This window comes from Tenebrio molitor, chromosome 6 (genome assembly GCF_963966145.1).
Source record: "Tenebrio molitor chromosome 6, icTenMoli1.1, whole genome shotgun sequence".
NCBI classification, from domain to species: domain Eukaryota; kingdom Metazoa; phylum Arthropoda; class Insecta; order Coleoptera; family Tenebrionidae; genus Tenebrio; species Tenebrio molitor.
In genome coordinates, this window is record NC_091051.1 from 6,618,448 (window position 1) to 6,645,443 (window position 26,996).

The 26,996-nt window shown below is 35.8% G+C and overlaps 4 protein-coding genes across 7 annotated transcripts; 3 read left to right on the top strand and 1 right to left on the bottom strand.

The window, feature by feature from the left end:
• The first annotated feature begins 1,561 nt into the window (after window positions 1-1,561).
• LOC138134188 (histone deacetylase 8-like) lies at window positions 1,562-4,694 on the top strand. The gene is made up of 6 exons (XM_069052308.1): window positions 1,562-1,804; window positions 1,855-2,239; window positions 2,363-2,700; window positions 2,757-2,863; window positions 2,920-3,383; window positions 3,442-4,694. Exons 2-6 carry the CDS (start codon window positions 2,156-2,158, stop codon window positions 3,580-3,582), a joined length of 1,134 nt encoding a protein of 377 aa, XP_068908409.1. The 5' UTR covers window positions 1,562-1,804; window positions 1,855-2,155; the 3' UTR covers window positions 3,583-4,694.
• On the top strand, window positions 4,571-7,092 carry LOC138134187 (nucleosome assembly protein 1-like 1). 2 transcript variants are annotated; one of them, XM_069052306.1, is made up of 3 exons: window positions 4,571-4,694; window positions 5,639-6,252; window positions 6,308-7,092. In XM_069052306.1, exons 1-3 carry the CDS (start codon window positions 4,670-4,672, stop codon window positions 6,845-6,847), a joined length of 1,179 nt encoding a protein of 392 aa, XP_068908407.1. In that variant the 5' UTR covers window positions 4,571-4,669; the 3' UTR covers window positions 6,848-7,092. The 2 variants fall into 2 exon arrangements, with proteins under 2 accessions (XP_068908407.1, XP_068908408.1); XM_069052307.1 differs by lacking the exon at window positions 4,571-4,694 and adding an exon at window positions 5,146-5,304.
• Window positions 7,093-7,194: 102 nt separating this feature from the next.
• On the bottom strand, window positions 7,195-15,914 carry Tmem131 (Transmembrane protein 131). Of its 3 annotated transcripts, XM_069052304.1 has the most exons (17): window positions 15,716-15,914; window positions 15,564-15,619; window positions 15,478-15,497; window positions 15,354-15,428; window positions 15,177-15,300; window positions 15,006-15,119; window positions 14,780-14,953; window positions 14,250-14,709; window positions 12,776-13,035; window positions 12,543-12,719; window positions 12,265-12,489; window positions 12,021-12,212; window positions 10,970-11,186; window positions 8,548-10,920; window positions 8,262-8,494; window positions 7,454-7,570; window positions 7,195-7,332 (listed from the first exon to the last, which is right to left on the bottom strand). In XM_069052304.1, exons 1-16 carry the CDS (start codon window positions 15,807-15,809, stop codon window positions 7,475-7,477), a joined length of 4,890 nt encoding a protein of 1,629 aa, XP_068908405.1. In that variant the 5' UTR covers window positions 15,810-15,914; the 3' UTR covers window positions 7,195-7,332; window positions 7,454-7,474. The 3 variants fall into 3 exon arrangements, with proteins under 3 accessions (XP_068908405.1, XP_068908406.1, XP_068908404.1); XM_069052305.1 differs by having other exon boundaries at window positions 7,195-7,570; window positions 14,831-14,953; XM_069052303.1 differs by having other exon boundaries at window positions 7,195-7,570.
• A 2,680-nt stretch (window positions 15,915-18,594) lies between these two features.
• On the top strand, window positions 18,595-19,639 carry mRpS10 (mitochondrial ribosomal protein S10). The gene is made up of 4 exons (XM_069052309.1): window positions 18,595-18,750; window positions 18,802-19,013; window positions 19,062-19,263; window positions 19,313-19,639. The coding sequence occupies exons 1-4, from the start codon at window positions 18,748-18,750 to the stop codon at window positions 19,352-19,354; spliced, it is 459 nt and encodes a 152-aa protein (XP_068908410.1). The 5' UTR covers window positions 18,595-18,747; the 3' UTR covers window positions 19,355-19,639.
• The last annotated feature ends 7,357 nt before the right edge of the window (window positions 19,640-26,996 follow it).

Sequence of the window (26,996 nt, forward strand, 5' to 3'; positions counted from 1 at the left end):
CACCTACTTGCTACTTCAAATACACTCTGTATACAGTGTGAACATAAAATTTGGAACGAAATTCATAATAGCGTTATGTGATGTTTTTAAGAAAATCGCTCAGACACGTCGATTTTATTGATGCAACATACAGGGTTATTATAAATGATTGTAGTCCAAGTTGGCGTAAAAACTAAATGTAAAATGTATGGTTGCTGCCCATATAAATTAATAATAATAATAATAAATAATGTGAATAAGTGAATACACACCATTACGTCGGCCAAACTGCGCATCTCATACGCGCAGCCCCATAGACTCTGCATTGTTGCCAGATGATAATTAGAATTGAGCGCGTCTTTTATTTGGATGTGTACGACTCCAATAGGTACGTTTGTTAATTGATCTGTTTCCCTGGTTTAGTGTGCTTTTTTTTAACTTTCTTTCGAAACAATGTGTGGTAGAGGGACTCCTGGATTGAGTATACCTAATTGTATAATTAAAATCACCGTCACGTGATCTTAATTCTGAATTTTCTCTTATTCGATACAAATAAATAAGTCTGGCAACGCAGTACACATTTAGTGTGGTGCGCGAAGCGATGCACAGTTTGGGCAAGATTACCCAGAAGAGTATTGTTAAAGTCAATCGTTAATTTAAAAAGAAATAAATCAAATTCTCATCACCACACTTTTTACCTAAAAAATGACAGTGACAGTGACAAAAATTGACAGTTCACAGCGAGGCGGCAAAAACTTCATAACATGGGCATGGCTTGCTTCAACTACAATCATTTATAATAACTTTGTTTCAAAATCAAAAATCCACCACCTGTTGAATTATGTTAGCAAAAACAAAGAAATCCCTAGAATAAGTTTCATTTTTTTTGGGTTGGCCCAACGTTCCGCCAAAATTTGACATCGAACTGTTGACTTTAATTATGTAACACAAAATAATTATTATGTACAAAAAGGTGGTAGCTACCATATCACACGTTTCGAGTGAAAAATAAAATGAGAATAAATAAAACACGATGAACTACGACTAAAACGACTGTCAATAGTTTTCTTTCATAACATCATAACCCCACTTATTCCGACACTTGCAAACACACTAAAAACCTAAAAACAAAAGTTGTCGACGTTGTCGGTTGTATTTTCGATGGAGAATGCAGTGTTGCTGGATTTTTGATTTTGAAACAAATTATAGACACAGTAATCGTGGACACAGTATTTACATTCTCGATGTTCAAAGTTGACCCGGAACAGCTGTTATTTAGGTTATATTCTATGGTTCTATGAAATGTCACATTTGTCAAAAACTTACCAACGTCAAATGTTTTGTTTATTATAACCAACCTTGTAACTTTATTACACTACATTAGTCAAAATTAAATTTTAAAAATTTGTAATAATGACCAAAAATAATAATAATAATAATACAAAAATTAATAAATATTTAGAACTCTCCGTTGCTATGAGAAATCTTTGGTGTTTAGAAAAAATTTCGATTTTACCATTTATAATTTCAGCAACAGGAATAGTACCCCAATCTCTTTTTAAAAATTTAAAAATTTTGGACTTAGAGAACACATTGGTGGTTGAAATTCAAAAAGGTATATTATTATACTCATGTCACATCGTGAGGAAATTCCTTAACATTGACACAGAACATAAAACACAAAAAAGTCAAAATGCGGAGGCGAGACGCCGGTAATTATGTTGATAAGCACTGCACTATTACTTGATAGTATTATCCGTAATAGTGTATGTACTCCGGCAAAATTGCCGTGCCGCCGGGTGGAGGTGGGATACTATCACCAATTGTACGTATTATTGTAATTAATGTATACCTAATTATGATAATGAATTTTAGAATATTGGAACATCTCGGCTTTTTTTCGATTAATTTTTTAAAATCCACAACTAAATGTGAACGTACTTAATTCATTCTCTCATTATTCATAATATTTTTCCCGCCACATTAATAAACAAAATTATAACCTCTAAAACAGCAATTTTTACGATAATCTTCATCTCACCATCATGTTTTGCGCGTATAGTTTCTTATTACGATAACAGCGCAGTTAAAATCATCAATCAGTTGTTTTGGTAATCGAAAATGAAAAAAATGTGTAAAAGTGCGTTTGCTTATTCCACCTGAACCTTGAAGGAGTATGAACCGAGAAAAGAAAATAATTTACATCTACAGCGATAATTTGCGCCGACAGTGTGATCGACTACCAACAATGTTGAATAGAGTAAGTGTGAAATTAAAAACAGCCAGGAAAAAAACAGTGCAGTCTTACATAAGTGCATTAAACATGTTTGATATATACGCTAGTTAAGAAACTGTGGTTTTTGGTTTAAAAATGCAGTTACAGGCGTCAATGGTGCAAGATCTAATTAGATCATATGGGCTTACATCTAATAATAAAATGTTAGTGGTACAAAGTCTGGATGCAACTGAAGATGAATTGAAATTATTTCATTCATCCAGTTACATCGATTTTTTAAAAAGTGTAAATGATACTGATGATTTTGATGAAAATGGTGAAGAACAAGATGAATTTGGCCTAGGATATGATTGTCCTCTTCTTGAAAGAACTTATGATTTTGTGAAGACAGTAGCAGGGGGTTCATTAACTGCAGCTAAATTATTAGCTAAGAGTAAATGTGAGATAGCAATTAATTGGTTTGGTGGTTGGCATCATGCCCAAAGGTATTACATAATTTTGGTTTGATTTACTCACTGATAAATTACTTTATTTTTATCAGGGACTCAGCAGCAGGTTTTTGTTATGTAAATGACATTGTTTTGGCCATTCATAAATTAACAGAAAAATTCCATAAAATTTTATATGTAGATTTGGACATCCATCATGGTAATTTTCATTTTAATTACAAAGCATTACAATATTGTAATGTCTGCAAATTTCAGGTGATGGTGTTCAAAATGCTTTTGAATATAGTAACAAAATTTTAACACTGTCATTTCATAAATTAATGCCAGGTTTCTACCCTGGAACTGGTAAGCTTGAAGATGTTGGAAGCTCCAAGGGAAAGTACTATTCCATAAATGTCCCATTTTTGGAAGGTATCAGCAACACAACTTATCTCAAGGTGTTTTCTGATGTTTTCCCAAGAGTAATGGAAGCTTTTCAACCTGAAGCATTGGTGGTTCAATGTGGAGCAGATTCTCTGAATGGTGATGAAGTAGGGCAGAGTAATTTAACAATAGAGACAATTGGACATTGTATTAAAAATGTGTTGGGGTACAAAAAGCCAACACTATTTTGCGGTGGGGGTGGATATAATTTTCCCAACAGTGCAAGACTGTGGACTTACTTAACTTCAGTAATTATTGGTCAAGAGTTAGACAATGATATACCAGATACTAGTGAGGTAGGTACTTAATTTGATAATGTTCATAACAGAATAACAAAAATATTTTTACTTGTAGTTTTTTACACATTATCAGCCCACATATGAATTACACATTGATAAAGGAAAACAGAAGGATTTTAACACTGAAAAATATGTAACTGAAATGAGAGCAACTGTTTTAGCTTATTGTGATTTTATACAGACTGATCAAAGATAGGATAGATAGGATTCTCTTATCAAATATCTTATTATGTTAAAAATAATTGCAACTTCTAAATTGTGAATGAGACACCCAACACTTAAATTTTTGTATTAAATAATTTTTTTTATATATTTTCGTTGTTTATTCAGCTCACAATTTCAAAACATTTTTTCTCAAATTCTTCAAGTGAAGTCAGTAAAAAATGACAATTAGGGGTCAATACAATTATGAAGGCGCCGACGAAATGATTCTTCCACTTCTTCCAGCATTCCTCTGTTACTGCGAATTGATGTGGCAGCATTTTCCATCAGTTCTTTCAAAATTTCAATTGGGACCAAATATACCAAGTCTTTCATGTACCCCCACAAGAAGAAGTCGCACGGAAATTCTCTGGGCTCGAGGAACACTCTCGCACACTTCACCATACGCCATCACTGTACCCATTCAATATTCGAAAATAAACGTGCCATTCTCATACATAAATACTTGCCTTTTAGAGTCAGATAAAACTAACTAAAAATTCAATCCTTTTATCTCTACCTCGACCGCAGAGCGAAAAAACTTCCTTCTAAAAACACAATGTTTTGCGCTGGTTTTGCAAAAACTGTCATTTCACGGTCACTGCCATTGGGTTAAATAACTTTTATATGTGGATTACATGACGCATCTAGGAGTATTATATAGGTATTATAGGTACTTAATTCATCTGTGGACCACCAGTGAAAAGACAACAAAGAATTACATAATTAAAGATATCTTGGGGGAAGAGCAGACGAACAGAAATGATATACCGTGTAATATTGTACAGCGTGATCAACAATGACTGTATTAAAGACGTTTTGTGAAGCAACAATACCTTCTTCATTTCAAATCCTTTTAAACCCTAAAAATATAAATGAAACCAAGAAATAAATCAATTATTTTTGGTGACTAAGAAGAGTGAGCTGGAAGCTTGACAGACTTGATGAACCTTAGTTCTCTGCAGTTTTTACCAAATCTGTCACAGTGACAAGGTCAGTGGGTAGTCTTATCCGAATAAAAATGCAACTTTTTTGCATATTATACTGACTACAACACAACTGCGTTCGAAAGGAATAAGCACATGGTATACAAGAGTGACCCTCGAGGTAAGTACAAAACCTCGGTCTTTGGTTATTTGTACAAACGAATTTTCGAAAAAGTATTGTTTTATTTTTTTTAATACACCAAAGGGGTGACGCCATATTTGTTTACCTACGGGGGATTATGGAAGTGTCGAGTAATTTAATCAAAGCTAATCTTTGGTGTAGGTGTAGGCACTGTTTGCATTAATCAAGAGTTGCACGCAAAACGCGTTCCGGTATATTGAGATGAAGAATATCGAATGTATTCTTGGATAAAAAAAAATAATTATTATAAAAAGGTCAGCCAGTTAGTTAGCACCCACTGGGGGTTGTGCTGTGATTACTGATTATGAAATAAAATATAAATAAACTTGTTTGCTATACAACCAGCAATACACGTCGTGAAGACATTCGTTTCGGTTACGTTCAAATTGCAACACACCGTACGAGTTTGTGTAACAAAGAAGTTTGGCGCAACGTTGCCACGTTTAATTGGTCCAAATTCAAACGATGCGCAGATGCAGGAGCTCGGTTTGTGTTAGCGACGTAGCGGTGTGAATTTTTCTCTTTCTTGTTGTTGCCACTGGCGGAATATCTCGTCTTCAGGTTACCACCATCTTAAAAATCGGCAGAGGTATGTATGAGAAAAAAACGTGTTGGCATGTTTTCCGCAGATGTGCGTAATTCGCGTCCTTTTTAACGAAATAGCGAAAGCCGTGACGCCGGTCCGAGGAGGCTGCGACGCAATTTTTCGGTTTCTTTTCTATAAATTTCGTTTGTAATAAAATTTTTGACATCCGTATTTCCGTTGAAGCTGCACGTGTTGTGGAACGAAGAAAATGTACAAATCCCGGTCAGGAAGCCGCAATTAAGTGTTGATTCGACGATTTGCCGAACAGTTGTGTCGTTTTGAGCGATTCGAGCGGATTTTTTTGTTGTTTAAAGTTGAAGAAAAACTTGTCTTTCAGAAAAAATGGCAACTACCAAACCCGAACACGCCGATGAATCTCTTGAAGACTCCTCCGTCGAAGAAGAAGAAACTGAACAGAAAATTCCTAACAAATTCATGGATTTCACCAACGTGTTGGCGTCGCTGGAGAGTCAACGGAATGCCGACAAGCTTGGTCAGGTGCCCCCGGTTGTCAAACGAAGAATCAAAGCTTTGAAAAAACTTCAGCTAGAAGCGACCAACATTGAAGCAAAATTCTTTGCGGAAGTGCACGCTTTGGAATGTAAATATCACAAATTGTACGTGCCAATGTACGAGAAGAGGCACTCGATAGTGAACGGTGCTTACGAGCCGACGGAGGAAGAATCGCAATGGCCTTCAGATGATGAGGAGGAAAATCTGGGGAATCAACTGAAAACTAAGGCCAAGATCGATGAAGAGACCAACAAGACGCCTGAAATTATACCGAAAAGCCCTGAAAACACAGACAAACCAGATCCTCTAGGTATCCCCAATTTCTGGTTGACAATTTTCCAGAATGTCAATCTGCTGTCAGAGATGGTGCAGCCTCCCGACGAGCCCATCCTCGGCCACCTGAAAGACATCAAAGTCGATTGTTCGGAAAACCCGATGGTAAGTTTCGCCACTAACCAACCGATGATTTAAAATGATTTTGGCCCTTTTTCAGAGTTTCACTCTTTCATTCCACTTCTCTCCAAACCAATATTTCACCAATTCTGTGTTGACAAAAGAATATTTTATGAAGTGCGAGCCGGAAGAAGACGATCCTTTCAACTTTGAAGGTCCCGAAATTTACAAGTGTAAAGGCTGCACCATCAACTGGAACAAGGGCATGAATGTTACACTGAAAACCGTGAAGAAGAAGCAGAAGCATAAGAGTCGCGGTGTCGTCCGTACGGTTACTAAAACCGTGCAGAATGATTCCTTCTTTAATTTCTTCGCCCCGCCTGAACTGCCTGAAAATGCCAAAGGAGAAGAGATCGACGACGAATTGCGTCAATTGTTAACTACCGATTTTGAAATTGGTCACTACATTAGGGAAAGAGTCGTCCCCCGCGCCGTATTGTTCTACACAGGCGAGGCCATAGAAGATGAAGACGATGACTACGAGGACGACGACGATCTTGAAGACACAACCGAGGACACCGACTCTGATGAAAAGGATAATGACAAAACCGCCAAAGACGCGAATTGTAAACAACAATAATTTTTGGTTGACTTTTATACTATCCCAGTTTCTTTGTCTATTGTATTCCTAATCAGCTTTTAATTGTAATTTATTTAATGTTTTTTCTCTAAATTGTTAGATTTGTTTGGAAAACCTGAGATACCATTGGCGATAAAGCGTTTACAGACTGTTAAGTAGCTCTGTTTCTTGATGGAAATTCAGCTTTAATAATCGTTTTCCAAATTTATTTGTACTATTTTGCAAAATAAAATTTTTTAAACACCCACAGTCGACCTGATGTGACCTCGCTTTATTCCACCTCGTCCAAATTTACACTCGAACGCGTAAACAGAAAGCAACTGGCCTACGCCAAATAAAACAATCGATTCAATTGTAACATTTATTTCTTCAGAAACTCAAAATTTAATCAGAAGACCTGTCGGGAACAGTCAACAAATAAATTACAGTATCGAACATTGACAAAATGTTGAAAAATCTTTTGCGAAAGGCTTGTACTAGGGTTCCTACAACAAATGAGTATTATTAAATTACGCACAGTCTTACAACACAATGGAAAGGAGTCACGCTTATTAACGCGCGATTTAAGTGCAAATGGCCCAGAATATAAACGAAAAATCAACGAACCCTAGACGTGCGAACCATAAATCACTGCCCTTGAAAATTCCACGGATTTGACTGCTGTTGGGTCCAAATGTTGTTTGTGCCGAACGGATTGTACACTTCTCTTTGCTGTGGAGACATCTGAAAGTAAATGCCACGCTGAATCTCAACTCCACATCTACAAAGAGCAGGTGAAGCATTTAAGTTTCAGTTTCACCAAAACCCTCACTTAAAATACCACATCATCAAATAAAAATCATCACATCTAAGTTACCTTCGAAAAACAAAAGTCTTACTTCAAATGTCATTACTGTCATTTACTATTTTATTAAGCACTTTAGATCGTAAAAAGTGTGTTCTTGAATCATATTTTGTGATCCGCGAGTGACAATTCTCTAAAAACAGGTATTTACATAAAAATTGCATGAAAGGCTACGACGCTGAGTTTTGTTTTTCATTAGTAAAACTGTCCATTTTTTATCATAAATACAGTATAATCAAGAAAAAGCGAGATAAGAGGCGGCTATGGAAAACAATATCTCGGAGAACCTGCGGCGTAACTTATATTGTCACTTGTCAATTGTAACACTTGTTTGAAGTCTTTACGTGAATTTCGTTCAAAAAACAATTTCCAAACGAGAAATGGTGAGCATAAAACGCATATTCGACCAAACCTGTCTTCGCGTTTGACTTTTTTAACCCCTCTTCGTCATCGCTGTTGGCACATTTTCAAAAGTTCTGTTTTTCACGACCGCCCCTTATTTTTTTCCCTGAACATATTGCACGACAATCGTCGGCAACACACTTGTTGAACGCCACTCATCCTTTTTACCTCTTCGTTTCTTCTTTGAGCCAAATTGTCGAACCCCGGCGGCGTCCTGGTCGGCGTCTTGGGCAATTCAGCTGGTGCCCACGGTTGCCACACGGACGACGATCCCCACAAGTACCCCGGCTGTTGTCCCACCGGTGCCTGCTGTACCGGCGAGCTGTTGTTCATGGCGTAGAGCGAGTCCCTGTCCCAGTAGCTGTTGGCGCTCGAACTCGGCAAACCTTGATTCCACGGATCTAAAAAGTTCCCGGCTCGTGATCAACTCTCTACTGGAAAAGTAGTTATTAACCTGGCATCGGATTATTTTCCGCATTTTCCATGAGGCTGATGAACGCTTGGCTCTGTGCCCCCCAATTTTCGGCGTTGTTGAGAACGAACTCATCGACGAAATTCGGACCGCTCTCCGATCCCAAGTCGTACGCGTTCGAAAAGTAACTGTTGGACTGATCCTCGACGGCCAAGCCGTCGCTGTCTGGCCAGAAGTCGATGCGTTTAGATCCGATGGGGCCGAGCTCCGTCGACGTCTGCTTGTACGGTTCCACGTACATGGTCGGCTTGCTGGTTTGGGTCTGTGAGAGGGGGCGCGTGTTGGCTATGTTGACAGTGTTCTCGCTCCTCGACACCACGTCGCTGAACGTCGCCCGGTTCTCCCCCCACACGGTGGACGTGATCGGGGGGCTCACCCGAATCGGCGGACTCTCTCTCTTCTCCGTGCTTTTGAACGAAGTCTTCTCTGCTGACAATTTTTTACTCAAGTGTTGCTTCTCCTTTTTGTCTTTGTTCCCCTTGTGCGTCTTCTTCTCGAACGTCTTGGTCTCCGTTTTATTTTCGTTTTCTTTATTTTTGTGTGCGGGTTTTGGTCCCGACCTCTTGCGTTCCACCTTCGGATGGATGACGGGCTTCACTTCAACATTTGGAAGTTCTTCTTGGTGACCGTTCTCGACCTTATTATTGCCAATCTTCTTTGAGCAAACTTTCGAGTTTCTTTGGTCAATTTCTTTGTCGTTTTCGTCGTTATTGCTGCTACAATCAGTCGTAGTCGAAGAAGTTTCTTCTTCGTAAACAGGTACAACAGTATTTTTGGTAACTTTCTTGCTAGCTTGAACCGCCTTCTTGTCTTTCACGACACACGTCGGTTTCTTCTCTTCACTCTTCGCTTCCACCGCTTTCTTTTTGGTTTGTACTTCTGTTAGTTTCTTTTGTGCGTCATTATCACTATGCCCCACCTCGTTGCTGTTCTTCTTCGTTAACTTCTTCTTGCTCTTCCCGGTGGTCGGCACCAACGCCGTGTACTTCTCCCCTTCTGGCTTCGTCTTGTTCAAATCGTTCTGATTTTTCTCCGATTTATTATGATCTTCGGTCTGCTTCTTCTCCTCCACTTTATTCGAACGAATCTCCGCTCTGGTCTGTTGACCCACCAGTCTCAAATCTAAGACGGGTTGTGCTGCTAGACTGCTGGGCGTCATAAGAGCGCTGATGGTCTGTTTTTTGATCCGTTCGGCATCCATCAGTGCCAACAGTACGATAAAAATAAACAACAAAAACATAAAGCCTATAGTAATGTAACTTAAGTACGACTCCCACGTCGGCCTCACGATCAAGCTCGAACAAAGGCCGAGATAATACGGCGGAATTGTTGTGTGGAGGGTGTAGTTCACTGGGTAATTCAAACTGGTGTGAAGAATCAACATTCGAGTCACTTTCGACAAAGTCAAATCTGGCGTGAAAGCTATATCGATTTTTTTCGTCCCGTTCGGGTGCAAAACGAACGGGACGCAGTTGAGTATTTTGAAGCCGTGACCTTCACACGGCAAGTCGTTGATAAAAAAACTGTTGATGTAAATGGTGACGTCACCGATGTTGCGTGCGGTGAAAGAGCGCTTCACGCTCAAATTCGGCGAAGGATTGCGGTACTGCTTCTCTCTTTCGCAGTCCTTCAAGTGTTTTTCTGTCAACTCGAAGGACAACGGCTGGAAAGAGCCGGGTTTCCGATTGCCGAACTTAAAATGGGGATGGGCTCCCTGCGCTTTCAACCTGATCACCTCCAAGATGGTCAAGTTGTTTCTGACGAAGATCAGAGCCGAATTCGGGATCGTGTCTTCGCTCTGGAAGCACACGCTGAAGGTGAAATTCTGACCGGGGCCCAGCAACACCGGTAACGTCTCCTCCTGTATGTTTATATTCAAGCTGTCCGCAAGTTCGTTGCAGTGTCTTTTGAAGCTTTCGTGAAAAAAGAAACCGTGTTTGAATTCGTTCGAGTCGTCCGAATTGTTGGGGATAAAGTTCGACGGTAGTCCCTCGTACATCAGTTGCAAGTCTGGATAGTTCTTGTCCATCACCAGTTGTACGACCAAATTATAACTCGACGGGTTACGTATTGTGATGTTCCTGTAGGATACGTTTCCGATTTGCGTCAGAGGAAACGTAAAAACCGATTTGTTTTCGAGGTTCTGCTCGACCAACAAACTCGGCCAACTCATTTTGACACGAGTTTTGAAAATGTGACCTCGCACTTCCGAAGTGTCCAGTCTTAACGTCAGATTCTGCCATCTCTTCGATCCGTTAGCGGTGAAATTAAGATATCTGTTGTAAAATACGTTGACTAGATTTAGGTCAAAGTCGGCGACCGACTTTGACAGGCTAAGAGTTTTCAGCCACTGGGCTACAAGCATAAAATTAAAACGATCATTTTTAAACCATCCGAGCATTACCTGTCGTGTCATGTTGTAATCCCGTGTAACATTCGTTGCCGCACCCTATGGTGGGGTCGAGGTACAAGTGGCCGATTACTTTGGTGGCTCGGGCCAATATGTGGCCCGAATGTTTGCTGCTGAGGCGGCTGTCTGGCGGCAAGCTGATTATTTCTTCGATAATCATTGGATCGTTGAACGTCGAATGAACTCGCAACGGATGTGAACATATTTTACCCTGCAATTATTCCACCAACAGTCAGTCAACTCTAATTTGGTTTCATTTAAACAGAATTCACCACATGATAAAAAAAAATACCATCAAAATTACCTATCAAAAACAAAACTCGGCGTCTCAGTTTAATTCTTGCAATATTACTTAAATATCTCTTATCAGAGAACTGGCACTTGCCCATCACAAAGTAGGACTCAAGCATGAATCGTTTTATGGTCTAAAATAAAAATTATCTTGTGAAAATTGTAAAACACACAAGGTTGCCGTTTGCTCCTTAATAAAACATTAATCGCGTCAGTGATTATTTAACTCTTACCTGCATAATAATCCTGTGTTTTTATTCAAATGATAATTGTTGTCTAGGCTTTAACTCAATAAAATGGCGAATTTAAAAAATGACAGGAATGACATTTCAAATAAGACTTTTGTTTTTCATAGGTAACTTTGATACTTTAAATAAAATATTTTGACAGAAAACATTAAATAAATAAATATTTTTAAAACTTTCCATAATGTAAAATATTAAGTTCTAGGTATCATTTTTATCTATTGGATTATCTAACTATTTAGTTGTTTCAGATTTTACTTCAAAAATTGTATCGAGTTTTTATGAGGGGACAAGAAGTCTTCGTTTAAAAGGTCGACGCGTTTTTACACTGTTCATATTGTTTCTCATTCCAAACAACTTGTCTTCGAACTGGTAGATCACTTTTTACGTGGAATTTATAATTTCGTTCTGGCGTTCACGGCGTTCGATGAATGAAAATTGAAAAATATCAACGAACAATTCTTTAACATCACGATAAATGCGGATTAAACATGGCATTTTTAGCATACCGGGAAGCACTGATCAAAGACAAGTCGATCCGGTCCAATTTCCAGTTTGCCAGGAGCCACCTTAAAATGGACGGGCACCGATAAATTTTCGTACTGCGTCTCGATCTGAACGTCACCCCAAATCTGGCCTTCAGCATTGAAAGTTTGAACTGTCAATCGAATCACTGCATATTCGGTCGTTTTTAAAGAATTCTACGAAAGTGCACAATGAAATTTCGAACATGTACAACCGTCCAATACTTACGCATCTCGTAAGATTTCGAAACGTTACTTGGAGCAAAGCGGAATTAACATCGCCTCTTCCACAACCCAACATCACTGCGTTGGTCATCGGTATTGATGTTTTCACGTTTTTTATCGTGATACTGACTGGGTTATTGTTGGCGACAAGAAAAAATATCTCTTTTGTCGAATCGAAACTTATCAAACCCAAATCTAGAGAATAATCTTTGCTTTTGAAGGGCAAGTACTGAAAAATATCGATTAAGGGGGGGAATTCGTTACTTTACTCAGTTCAAATACCACGTGCAGTTTTCCGTTGTAGCTTAGTAGGGGGATCGTGACATCGGAAATGTTAGTCCTGACAATAATGTACGAATTAACCTTCAAGTCTGTCGGATGAATCCCACTCTTTAGCCTGATTGTGAAAACTGTGTTTTCATGTTGAGGTTTGAGGGTAAGGGGCTTAAAATTTTCAATCTAGAATTAAAAAAGTGAGAGACGTCGTCACAGGGAACGAGTGAATCGGGACTTACTTTAAAATATTTTTGAGCATCGTCAGGTAAAGCGAAACTAAGCAACCTCACTGAAGACAGGAAATTATTTTTTACTTTAAAGTTTCTTGAAGATAAACCATTCGATTTGTCATTAATAAAATAACGAGTTATCAACGGGTCGTACGATATTCCACCTTCAAGAACTGTCAAATAATACGGTATTTCGGTTTTGCTTTTGCCATTCTTGTATTTTACAATTATTTTTCCAGAATAGTCTTGTGTTTTGAAGGCAGTTTTCCCTGCAAGAATTAATTGGAAAAATCAATTAACAATAGCACAACGTTACTATTTCGTACGTATAAGTGACTCGTTTAGAAGAACTTAAGATTCCTTAGGTGCTCTCATTTTCTGTATCTATCTATTTATCTTACGTAACATTTTTTTGATGCATTTTCGTGTTTGTTTTACATTACGACTTAAGTCTAATTATATTTTACTGTGCTTACGTCAGATACAGCTACGTTCGTTAATTTTATTTGTGACCTCTCACAAAAACCATCGTCAAAGCGTTTTAAATGCAAATTATAATCGTCGTCCATTCGGTACGCTTTTTTTCCTAATTACGCAATTCTAATTACGGGCTAGGCATGTAGAGTCATGTTTGTAACCAAAAAATCTTAAGTGTAGATTTTGTTTGGTCCTGTCATATTAATTTCAATTAAATTCTACTCATACTCTTTTCATTTTGTAGCAAATCATAATTGTTACTTTTTTCATTGTATACTGTATGTGTGTATTGTATATATTGTGTGCTAATGAGCGCTTAAGTATACAATTTTCCATAAACTAGTTTAACTGAATTAATTAAGATAACTGTGTTAATTTTCTTCTGAATAAGTAACTACAATGATTAAGCGCTATTTATTAACTAGAGCGTTCAAATGTGATTATAATATTATTAAATTCCTATAAAAATAAAAATAAGGAAATAACTGCAAGTTGGTTTAATGAAACAAACAGAAAAGCAAAAAGTCGGTCGGTATATTTTTGACTTTTTATTTAATGAATTTTTTTTATTATGAAATGCCTCTATAGTCAGATAATTATGAATCGTTATCATTTATCAAGGTATTTTTTAAATCTACTAACCACAATACCCACATCCTCTACTATTTTATCAACATCAACTTACACGTGAATAGAAAAAAAAATATTAGTTTTTCAATGATGGCTTATCAATATATCTTACTCTGAAGAACATAATTTTATTTAATTATGATGTATGTTTCTAATCGCGCTTGTTACAGCAAACATATAATTTTTTTCAGATATTAATCTGAAGTTGGTTGATAAAAGATAACTGCTCCATTAAGTGAATTAAAAACATCAAATTTTGTTTGTAATTAAAAGGGTCTTAACAGATATGTTTTGGTAACTGATATCCTTGATTTATAATTTTTTAAAGCTCAGTATTAAATCTTTTAAGTCACTAAGTATAAATAACTTTACTTACAATCCAACGTAAGGGTGCCAACTTTGACACAACCAGTCTTTCCTTCCTTCACCCCTGGCATTAATTTAACATTATCAAATGCAACTTTGATAGCATCTGAAGATGTTGCAACACTGTGAATTCTAACTGGTTTTTTTAATGGATTGTAAACACACAACTCCACTTGTTTGGAAGAATCTAGACTCCCACCAACTCCAAAATCAATGGAACCCTGTGGCTCATATATTCCACCATCTGCTGAAACTTCCACTTCTAATGGCACCACAAGAATTTCTTCACTACTGTTCACTTTAATTCTAACATAAGCAGTATGGTTTTGCTCAGTTTTAGCTTGAAATCTGACACGAATGACAGCTTTAGTTTGAAGAGGTCCTATCTCCCATATATCTTTAGGTCCTTCTAGTTCACCTGTGGGTAATTCTAAATGGAAATCACCCCCACTGCTGTACACTTCAATGATCTGAAAATGGAAATTATTAACAATGTTGTCAACTGCCGTAATACTGGTTTTTAAGTATGAAGTTCTTTACATCACAAACTTGGTATCTGCATACACCAACAGTTGGCTTGTACATACTCACTTGTATTGGTTCTGTGTGAGGATTGTGCATGTATATTAAAGGAGAAAATGATGCATTTATTGGCAGTTTAATACCTACAATGGGTCTTAATCTGTATGGACTGTAAATGCTTGAACCTTTCACCTGAAATTTTAATTTTTGAAAACCTACAAATATAATACTCACAAATTAATACATTGTATTTAAAGTGACCCTCAGTAGTGTGGATGAACAGACTGCTTTCCACAAAACCCTCCTCTCGACCCAGAAATACCACATTAAAAGAAGTATTACCCAAGGGAGGAATTTTCTACAATGATTTCCACGACAATATAGAAGAAAATGTATTATGTAATTTAATTCTCACCTTATCCTCAAAAAAAGAACTGTGGAAATGCACTGTGCTACCAGAAATAGAAGTCATGTCAATGCTCTTGTTACTATCCACATTGAACAAGGTAACTTTTTCTAAATGAGGTACACCCAAGGGCCTACAACAGTACCAAGAATAGGTGAGAGTAGCTTAGATGAGAAAAGAACTTGCCTGTATTTAAAATCAAGAAATGCAGGTTCAAACTTTACTTGCAGTTTTAAGTTGGCATCATTAATTCTTCCTGATCTGAAAACCAGAAATTAACATGTTGGAATGTCCAAAGGATGCACTTTACCTTAATCCAGAGGTGATTTCCTATCATCAAAGCACAGAAAAAAAACAGATTTAAGATAAGCGTTTTATAGTAAATTTGTAACATACCTCATGAATGACGCTGAGATCGCTGTCGAAATACCTCTGATTATTTGTGATGAAACCTGAAATGCGATTAATTAGAATGTGTATGTTGCACCTAATGTCATTTAAGGACAAGATAAATTCTTGTAAGATATACAAATGTATTAAAAACTCACCGTGACTGCTGTCATGTACTGTTAAGTGCGTTTTAATTATTGATTCTAATAATGTGAGTGCAAAAATATACCACGATAACGAATACCTAAACATTTTGACATTTGTAATATCGTTTATTTATAATAATGTGCACCGTAAGTTGGAGAAATAATAATGTAATCTCTTATCTGTCATTAATCGACTTTAAAAAATAACTAAATTGTTGCCAATCTTTACTGCTATTACCAACATAATATCTTTTAGTACCACACCACTGCGCCCGTGACCTAGTTGCAACGTTGCCGATTGTTCATTTAAAAAAATATAGTGTTTTTTAAATGCTAGTTCAAAAAAACTGGGTCATCTGGAAATTCTAAAGAGTCCAGAAAACCTTTTTTTTAATCTAAAACGGTAGGGATAAACTAACCCTGTTCATGCACATTCTACGCCACAGACACAACAATAGTAAACAATAAGTTAAACCATAGCAACCCGACATTGCTATGAACAAAAATACAACAAAATTACTATTGTTGCTTGACAACCCCAATTACGTTTTTAATTGCCTTGAATTCAGTAGCGTACCGACAATTTTAAGCAAAATTTAATTTATTTTTATCTCGAAAACGGAAAGACTTTTATTAGATATTTTTTTTTGTATGAATTCTACTGGTTCTCACCTATTACCAGTCTTTTTTGTACTAGCATTTAAAAAACACCTTGTATACTGCCCAAATACTTTTACATGTTTAAAATGTTGAAAATCTACGATTTCGCAGTACATATTTCACTGTTTTATTCTTTTTGTAGATGTTAAAACAATAGTACTCTGAAACTAATAAACACAGACTTTTTGTGTGTCGTAAAGAATACAAAAAAATCAATGTATACTGGACAAACTAAAAGATTAAAAAAAATGTTCCTTTTTTGCTTGACTATTATGAACTGTTATCACCTGATGCTTGTTAACCAATGATATTTCATTTTCCTGTTGACAACCTATATGAATATTATGTAGTTATACGAAAAAAAAAACCGTAAATAGGAGTAAACGAATGTCAATACATATTATGATTTTAGTGTTATAATAGTAGTTTATTTGACGAGTTTGTGTATAAATTGCGCCTTTTTGGCACGCGTGGGCTATTTTAAAACGCGAGTGCAAAAAAAGGCCCAATTTACACAGGAACGAGTTGAATACAACGTTTTTTTGTTCGACGAGCCCCTTAAAGGCTCCAAATCGCTTAAAACCTTTAAAATTAGCTTGAGATTTCGTTTTGGCAAGTTGTGACATTTATCAAAATCCGTTCACATAGGAGAAAATTCTCAAATTCTGACAGTGTCGAACAAAAAAACAAATTGTATCATTTTAACGCTAATAAAGTGAAATATCTTTTACCCAGTCCTCTAAATTTGTTTATTTTGGTGGATTTGCGTTGATTCAACGCTAAAAAAAATTCTTTAAATTTCATTATTCTTTAGCACCGAAAATTTTGCTTACGTTAATCGTTGTACGTACAATTGTATATACCTATCGTTTAATTACTCAAATATAAATTAAAGTGATTGAGGGCCGATTTCACCAAAGCCAGTTAACGTTAACTGTAGGTTAAAATGCTCCGTTACTTTAGTTACCTATTGTTATAACAATGTTTTCGTGTATTTTAATCTGTAGTTAAATTTTACTCGCGTTGGTGAAATCGGCCCTGAGAATATTTGAATTAACTTTTTTCTTTATCTTCATAACTATTTAATGTTCCTATTTAGTACATAAATAAAATATACAATGCTTGCTACAACTGTTTAAACAACTTTTAATTTTTACGTAAATATCAACAGAAAAGGCAGAATAATAATAATGTCATGTACTGTAATGATTACTCAGTGCAATGTCATACAACTTGCATGTCCTGTGCATGTCCTTACGTCTTTAATACGGGACTCTAATAACACCTAGATATGGATGTAATAAATTTGTATTATCAGACAATCATACAAATGATTTCATTTTATGTTTATATCTGTAATTAAGATTATTTACATTTTTATACTATTATTACTATAATCAAGTACAATCAACTGATTTATTTTTTATTTTACAATAATTTTATTTAATACAGATTACATAATAATAATTATGTATTTAAGTATATAATATTTTCCTGTTACAATACAGGAAATACATATTAAGAAATAGCGAAGTTGATTTGAAATTTGGACAATCATTGTTAATTGTTATTTAAATGAATTCTTTAAATTTTGTTCACATCATAGATACTTATATTCTCAACAAATAACAAATAATAATAAATATATTAACACATTAATTCTTCTATGAAAATGGGAATTCCTACGATACATCAATGTAGTTATGTATCATTGTTGTAAAAACACGTTCTAACAGTCAATTAGCAGAGAAGTGGTACGAATTTTGTTTTGTCTCGGGGAAAAATATAGTTTTCGCATAACCAAAATATACAGGGTATATTCTAAATTATTGTAGTCCAAGTTGGCGTAAAAACTGAATGTAAAATTTTGGTTGCCGCTCCATATAATAATGTTCAAAATAATGTGAATAAGTGAATACACACCGTTCACACATAGGAGTTAAGCAACTCAGTATTGTTAGTATGATTGTTAGATTCAATCGTTAATTTAAAAAGAAATAAATAAAATTCTCATCACCGCAGTTTTCACCTAAAAAATGACAATGACAGTGACAAAAATTGACGGTTCAGAGTGAGACGGCAAAAATGGGCATGGCTTGCTTAGACTACAATCATTTAGATTTAGAATAATGCTGTATATACATATAACTAGCAGAGGAGAATACATATTTCTTTACAAATTTTTTTCTCCAAAACCCATCTTTCAAAATGTTCGTTGGTTCAGAGTTCTACTAGAAAAAAAATTGTGAACTTTGACACTTTAATCCCCTGGTCCTGAGATGGCGCAATGCGACAAAAACAACTGAAAAATAGCTATAAGTAGGCACGTCAAATTTAGCACATTTTATATACTTTTTGATAAATTTATGTAACGAACAATTGCGATGGTAAGTTAAGATTAGTTTTTTCTCTGTTACTAAAGAGAGGCCTTCTTACAGAATCTTGTACGAATAGCACGACATATCGGCAACATAACCTCCAAATTGTCGATCAGACAAACCGCAAGTTTGACAAAAGTCGAAGAAGGCGAACCAGATAAACTGTACAGAATTGTTGAATTGGAACTGAAAGGACACGATCCCGCAGTTCTCAAAAGTTTTGTAAAATTCGCCACAACAGCGGGAAATCACTTAGATATTCAATCCAACACGTAAATTGCTCTTTTAATGTGAATTAACATTTAAGCAGATAATTTCAGGTGGAATTTACGAAAACCGATTCACGACAGGCGTACAGTATTGAAATCAGTTCATATTTATAAAAAACATAGAGTACAGTATGAGACCAGAACTTATTTTAGTTTTATCCAATATAAATATCTCACAGGAAGTACAGCTGACACATTACTCGAATATGTTGAGCGCAATCTGCCAGAAGGAGTTGCGTTAAAAGCTACAAAAGTATAATATTGGAAGTTAGTTGTGCAAAATGTATAGTATTTTGTTTCAGGTTGAATTACAAGCCCTTCCAGAACACTTAACTAGTCCTTAAGAATTAAAAAAAATACAAATTAGATGTGTTTCGATACAAATCTAATTTAAAATATAAATTGCGTAATTAGATAGTAGGTGACACCAGTGAAGAATGAAGTCGGAAGTATCGATTGCGGTAAGACGAAGTGTCCTCAATTCGTAGTTGATCTAACGTCGGTAAGAGGACGCCACGGTGCACAGTTGGAAGAATTCGACGTCATGTTGCCATAAAAACAAATTCTATTGATTCTGAAAATACCGCTTCGATCCATTATTAAAATAAATTCTGTACAATTGACGAAAAGTTGTTTTGTTCGACCGGTTCCCCTATAAATAGCGAGGAACGTCCAATTTAGGACGGGTCGTCTCCACAATATTTATGAGGATGTTTGCCAACGGAGCCCCTCCACTTGCACATATTCGTCTTAAAAATAAACCTTGCTCAAAAAACATGTAGAACTCGCGAAACACGCTGCACACAAATCCATTACGCAACATCTTCAACTGCATTTCACTCCCTCTGTTTATCGACCCTTTTGGCGTCTAGCCATCAGGGTAGGTCAAGCCGATCCCGACCTATCCAGGTTTTAACAGTGAACTGGATAATGAAAGCGTACGTGATTGTGTGATTTGAGGCGATTAAAATAAATTTTGATTTGCGGAAGCATAGCATGAGCATTGCCAATTTATCCGCTGCGGTACGGTTAAAAAGGGCCTTGGCAGCGTCGCTTGTCGACATTATAGTTATAAATTCCGTTAGGAACAAATCAGAAATGGGTATCGATTTCGGAGTGACCTTTTCCCGCACTGACCTTCTCAATAACTGCGCATATTGTAATTTTTTTAACCGAAAAGATTTCGTTTATTAGCACCCATAAAATATCACTGCCCGATAAATCATCAGGGAGGAAAATTTTATTCAGGGAAAATTTGCAATTGTTTCGGATATCTTACAATCAAGAATTCAAACTGAATCATCTTTCGCATCTAACTTACCTGGATTAACATTAAATTTTGGCGATAAAATCGTCACGGCGTCACAATGCTGTTTATTTATCGCAACGTTTTGTTGGTAAATGTTAACAGTGTTAGCGGCACTTTGGTAAAATTATCGATCAATGTGAGTGTCAATTTCATCATAAAATGTGATAATCACATTATTGCACTTTACAATGGAATAGCAAAATGGACTCCAGTCAATATTAATCTACTCAAGGAAGTGGGAAAAATTCGAGCTGAATTCTCATTAAAGCAACGTGACAGATTAGCACCTTGAGTCACTTGTTTATAACAATTTTAATTTGAAGATTACAAACTTGGATACACTAAGTAATTTAACCATAAACGCAGACTGCAAGCCTTGGATTTTTTGTGTTTATATTTGCGTTGTAACAACGGATCGATAGAAAGTCGCCGAGAAAGGGAGAAATTAACGCACAACGTAGTCGAGCTATACACAATAAGGTCCTTGGTGCATCGGCTTTTTTGTTGCGTCATCGTTATGGAGTAACGGTAGGTCAAGGTTTTTGCGCCAAAACAAGCCAAAGAAAACACGCAAAACGGAAAGTCAAAAAAATTCTGGATCGATACGAAGAAAGTTTTCGCTATTTCCAAACCAAATGCAACACAACGTTCTATTTTTGTGCCAAAACCACAAAGAACTTCTTCATTTAATTGTTGAAGCTCGTAATGTTTTGTATTTTAAAATGTCTGTTTGTGATCAATGAATTATCGCCAACAATGAGCGGTTTTGTTTATCAACAAAATTATCTAAATGTGATTTTATTGCATTTTACACAACGCAATTATTATTATTACCGGTTATTCAGAAGGATAGATCGGAAGCAACAAGAGCACCGCTCCACTCGCTCATCTTTGATTGTTACAGTTTAACTCAGTAATCTTTTATTTGGCTGCTTTCAACAAAGGAAAAGATTAGCTGCAAAAGTGAGTCGAATTATGTAATACTTATTGTATTTAAAAATTAAAAAACATTTTGTAAAAACTGAACTCAATTATTTTTTGCATTTGATAAAAAGGTCACAATCTTATCGTGATTGTTATGATTTCGTAGATAATGCACATTCTGTGTTGTTTTGATTCGACTCAAATAAAAATAAAAACATTCCCAGTGAGATAATTGGTGATTAATTATTTAAAATTGTCTAGTTAAAATGCTGTCGGAATAAATTTTATAGACAACTTTAAAGTTTTAACAAGGTTGTGAGGTTTTTCCTGTGAGACTGTCTTGGGCTTACAAAATATGTATTATGGAGAGTTTATTCGTCGACACCAAATCCACCAACAGCTAATTCTCGAGTTCTCCCTCAAGAGGAGTTTTAACTGTGGTATAATTATATACAACAGATGTTGGAAGTGAAGACATAGGTATTTAAAAAAATTGGCAATAAAAAAATTACTTGAAATTGGCAAGACTGATTTCTACCTATTACATACTTACATAAATTTCAAATTTAAACATCTGGGTCTCTGGGTTTTTGTAATCTTTTATTGATAAAATGGTTTTCTGGTTGGAACTGACATAAAAGTCACCAGTTTTATTGCCAACTCAAACAGTAATTGTTGCTCATGGGGTATTTTTACAAACAAATTTTAAATTGTCATGTTCTTAATTCATGGTGCCAGTTTAACACCTTTGAACCGTAAAACACCTTGAATATTGATGTTACCTTAGTTAGTACCAACAGCAGAGTCGTACTCCTAAATTTAAAAATAAGAACGGTTTTGCTGTTGCAAGTCTCTGCGGCTTGAGACCACAACCGACTTATTAAACCAACTCTGGACTTATTGATCTCAGACTTCCTTCCGTTAGACGCAGTTCCTTGCAATTCTTCTCCAAGAAATTTCACCCAATAACGTCCACCGACTTTATGACACGTCAGCATGTAATTACTTGTGTATTTATTTTTAAACCAATTACAGTATAATTATGGTATGGAAACAGATGCGTAATGTACACATTTTAACCGAGTGAATGAATTCATGAGTAACAGATTGTATTTGCTTATTCAACAAGAAACGTCTAAAATGCAAACAACATGCCAACTTTTGTCTATGATCTGCACAGAATTCAAAATTAAACCACCAAAATAGGAGTGACGTCTGTGACAGAAAAGTCCACGAGTTTGGCTTTGCTCTTGGTGGCCAACTCCAACGACAATGACGTCAAACCTGTAAATGGCGCTAACTCTTTGACGTTCAGTCGATTGTGATTTAAATGCGCACCACGCATGTAGATTCTGTCACAATGTCGTGCCTCATCGTGTACGTCTCTATTAATAAATTTTGACGAGAACTACTCTCGATCTGACACACAAAACAAGGCTCAAGGCTAGTTTGTTGTTGACTAGAAATCAACAAAACTGATGGAAATTAAAATTAAAACAAACAAACCAGTTAATTAACTTTTTATTTGGTTTAAATGATGCCACTCCATTGATGGTTTTATTTTCTGTATTAATAATGAGTGCCAAGTTCGCGGCTGTAGGGTCAATATTTGCAATGTCCTTGGTGGTGTTTTCAATGTTTCGACCTAAACTCAACCTTTGATATCATATGAGGTAATTTTAATTAACACAGCAGTATCGAGTTCCATGCGTTAAATTAAAACCAAGCAATTTGCAAGATTGATTAGAGGGTACAGCAGACACAAAATTCACTATTAAAAAGACAGTTACTCATGCTTGATACATATTAATTGTTGGCTAAACAAGCGCATTATTTTTATTGCACCCATTAAACACTTGTGATTGAGGATGGTAAAGTTGAAACCTCGATTGATTCAGTGAGAGCATTAACTGGATGAATCCGGAGCGAGAACTGTTCAACATTAATTTGCCAATTTTTATTGACAGAGCATAAACATACAACAGAACAATAATGAGACGACGACGCCAACAAATCGTTTACACTTTGAACTTGTCACAATATTTTTATGCAGTTTCGTCCATTTACTGTTTATTGCACGATGTGTTTATTAGCACCATTTCCAGTTCTTTTGCGTGACACTTGAAAAGCAATTATCGCACTTTTCATCGTTAACTTTAACAAACTGAACAAATATAGAGTACTTTACTTCAATTTGCTCATTTAATAAATTTTCTACATACCTACACACTAGATCAAAGAAAGTTTTTATTTGTTGAAGCGCAAAATTGTGAATGTCGTGAAGACGGTTTTTATAAGGCGTGAAACATAAAAAGAGGAATTTAAATGTTTTGCAAATTTTGTCAAACATGTTTTGCGAATACATATTTAAAAAAATCTGCATTAATTTTATGTGTTGGTTTTTATTCGATTCCGTAGGTATTTAATCTTCAGCTCATTTATACAAACAAATGTGGTTGCTGAACTGGATACTGCAATCTAGGTCTCGTGAAAAGTTTTAAGTGGAACATCCTTCCTTTTTTATGCCAATTACAAACGGTTTTGTCAAAACTTCCACATTAATTTGTCTTCCTCCTACACCTTGCGCTCTTCGTACCTCAACAATGTTTTTCGCAACTTTGCAGGTCGTATTGTATTCTTGTGCCACCACAAACAATAGCCCCTCTTTGTTATCTGACAATTAACGAAACCCACTCCCGACATCTTCGCCGGCTTTAAAACAACTTACTTGGGTAGCGAGCAAATGCGATTTTGTCTTGTTCCTGGGTCTTTCAGTTTTGCAAACAACTTATGGAATATTATCGAAGGTTAACGCGAGCTTTTCCAGCGTAAACACTCAAACAATGGAAATAAAAACTCAAATAGGGATGCTTTGTGAAAAAGTCGTGATGTTTATCAAAATGTTGCGCGAAAAAGCGCTTTACAAGGGATATATTTTATTCTTGAAAAGCTTCCTATTGGAGATGTAAGTGTAGACGCCACATCATTATGAAGGCTGCCTGAAGTGGTACATTTCTGCGAATTCGGGAGGCTGTTCCACGAAGCAGCCGAAATTAAGCTTTACCTCCTGTACAGTGGCGTAGATAGCTTTTTGCTTTGGGGGGGGTCCACGTACTTTTGCATTAAGTTTTTGGTTTTCAATGTAGTTTCCTACTTATAACACTAGAATATGAAATTATCACAATACGACTTGAAGGAACACATGTTTATTGTTTATACTCATGTTGAAAAAAAAAAAACAAAAAAACCTCCAAGAACAATTTTAGATAAATAGTCCAGCACGGAAAAAAATCGCCAAAAATTATGCTGTTTTAATTAAAAAAGATCATGATTTAAACAAATACGTACGTATACTCGCGATCATTAAATTTTGGTCGTCAATGTTATTCTTTGACGCAATTTAAATGGTCTATTGTGTTCAGGCCGTTAGCCCTACCACTGGTGGGGGTTACCACCCCCCCTAACGCAAACCCTTGTTAGTTCTGTATCGCACTTGCAACTGAGAAATAAAACCAGAAACATCATTTCTTTTGCTTCACCAATTTTAAAAGCGCCAAACGATATCGCAAATCTGGTCCTTCGAGAAAACGCGATCACATTGTAAAACGGTCGTACCTAAATATCTAACCTATCATCATGTCGTATGACATTGATTTTCATTTTTTTTTTCATTTTTTTACACTTTGTTGACGTGGACATAATCCGCTAGGAATTTTTTTTTAAATTTGTGACTAACCAAATTTTGAAATGACATTGACGACCAAAATTTATTGCTCGCGACAGTACTTAGGCAGGCACGCAACGTTCACGTTATTTTGGCATAACGAGAGGCCATGATTAATTTTTTTAATGTTGGACACTGTTTGATTTCTGTCACTAAAGTGCCTGACATGCGGACCTATTAAAATGAACATAACATGTTGCTGAATTTCCCGCGATGTCTGAGTATTCTTCTATTGCAAAGTAGTAAAACTGACAAAAATGCACTAGACATTGACGCTATTTACAACCTCAAACTTAAAAAAATATAACCTAATTCAACAGACAGCGTTACTAAAATTAAATGCAAAATTTCCATGGCCTCCCATTAGGCCAAAACAACGTGAATGCATTTTATGTAGTCGATCTTTCAATTTTTAAATCGTGATTTTTTTTTCAATACCTTATGTACAGGTACAGTGCATGGTAAAACTTATACCCCCTCTTAACTTTTGTTCAGATGAAAATATTCAAACCATTTTTGGAACAAAGTTGGAAGATTTTTTAAACTAAACTGTCGAAAAAGTTGTGAAAAAAATATTTTAGTAAAAGTATTTTCTTGCCACTATCATTTTTAGCAGGCTGAAATGTTAGTTAACTTTTGTCACCTTCATTTTAAAAAAAGTATTATTCAGTTGTGAAAGAATATGGATGAGCTCTGGGGGGGGTCCGGACCCCCTGGACCCCCCCCCCTTATCTACGCCACTGCTCCTGTAAACAGTCCAACAGTTGGTGAGTCAATTCCCAACGAGAATCTACAAAGCTTCATAATTCGCACATTACAGAAGCAAGCTCCACAAGCTTGTTGTATAATTGTAGTTTAATTTTTCATAATAATCTCGCTAGTGGATGAATTATTTCTTAATTTGCGCTAATTCCCAAGCACATGGGGGATTCTATGAGAAATATAAAAATCACCCGGTATACGAAAATCGCAACACCAAACCAAGTGATTGATGAAAGTGAGGAATTTATTTTAAGTGTCAAACCTTCAGTGTTCCCGGTTTTCATCTATTTTAATCATAATAATGATTAAAAAATGTTTTGGCCAATCACATACATGGAAAAAGTTTCCACTTATTAATTTTCTTGATGGCCAAAAATTGCAGGAAATGTTTGTCGTTGCCGTGGCAACCGTACCAAATGCAAGCTTTCTATTAGCTGTTTATCGCAAGCGCGCGGTTTTCAGTTTAATTAAATACATAATAATAATTATTACTAAAGATGCACAAAGAGATTTGTTTAGGTTTATTTTCAGAAAACAAATTAAATCAAAATCAACTCAAAATATAACTTATGTGGTAAACGAATTTGGTTCACCTTTTTTATAGCTTTTTTAGAAGAATCCAGTAAGAGCTAGTGTATTATGTTATAACTGATTAATTATTATTATTTCTGTTAGACAAAAATACAAAAATGAAAAGAGGAACTTTGAAAATGCTTTTGATTTCGTAAATATAAAGAATCACGCAAAAAGACCACATGGCGGGTGTCAAAGAAGTATTAACAGATATAAACAAATACATTTTGTTTACATTTTAGGATTTAATCAACGAAACAATTTCTTTACAATGCTATAATCAGACTAATTTACGATCATCGATGTAGTCGTAACCTTTTTATCTGTTGAAGTAATAAAATCTCAATTTTTGGCAACGGAAAAACGAGTGACATATTTATTATTTATGTTTAACAAATGAAACGTGTATGGGCTGAGAGAAATCAATAACTGCGAGTTTTATTGCAAATACCCATTATATATCTTTATCGATTTTAATTTATAACATAATTGACCTAAAAATATTTAGTAAACTTATTAATAGAATTTCCTGAGGAAATCACATTATAAAGCTATCTATCAAAGGTCAAACACAATCATTCTACAACATATAAATTTTATTACGATGACAGGAGATGCAGTTGGACGAGAAAAACAATAAAATGCCAAAGAAAAGCTGAAGTTTAATTATTTTTAACCACCAAGACGTTCAAAT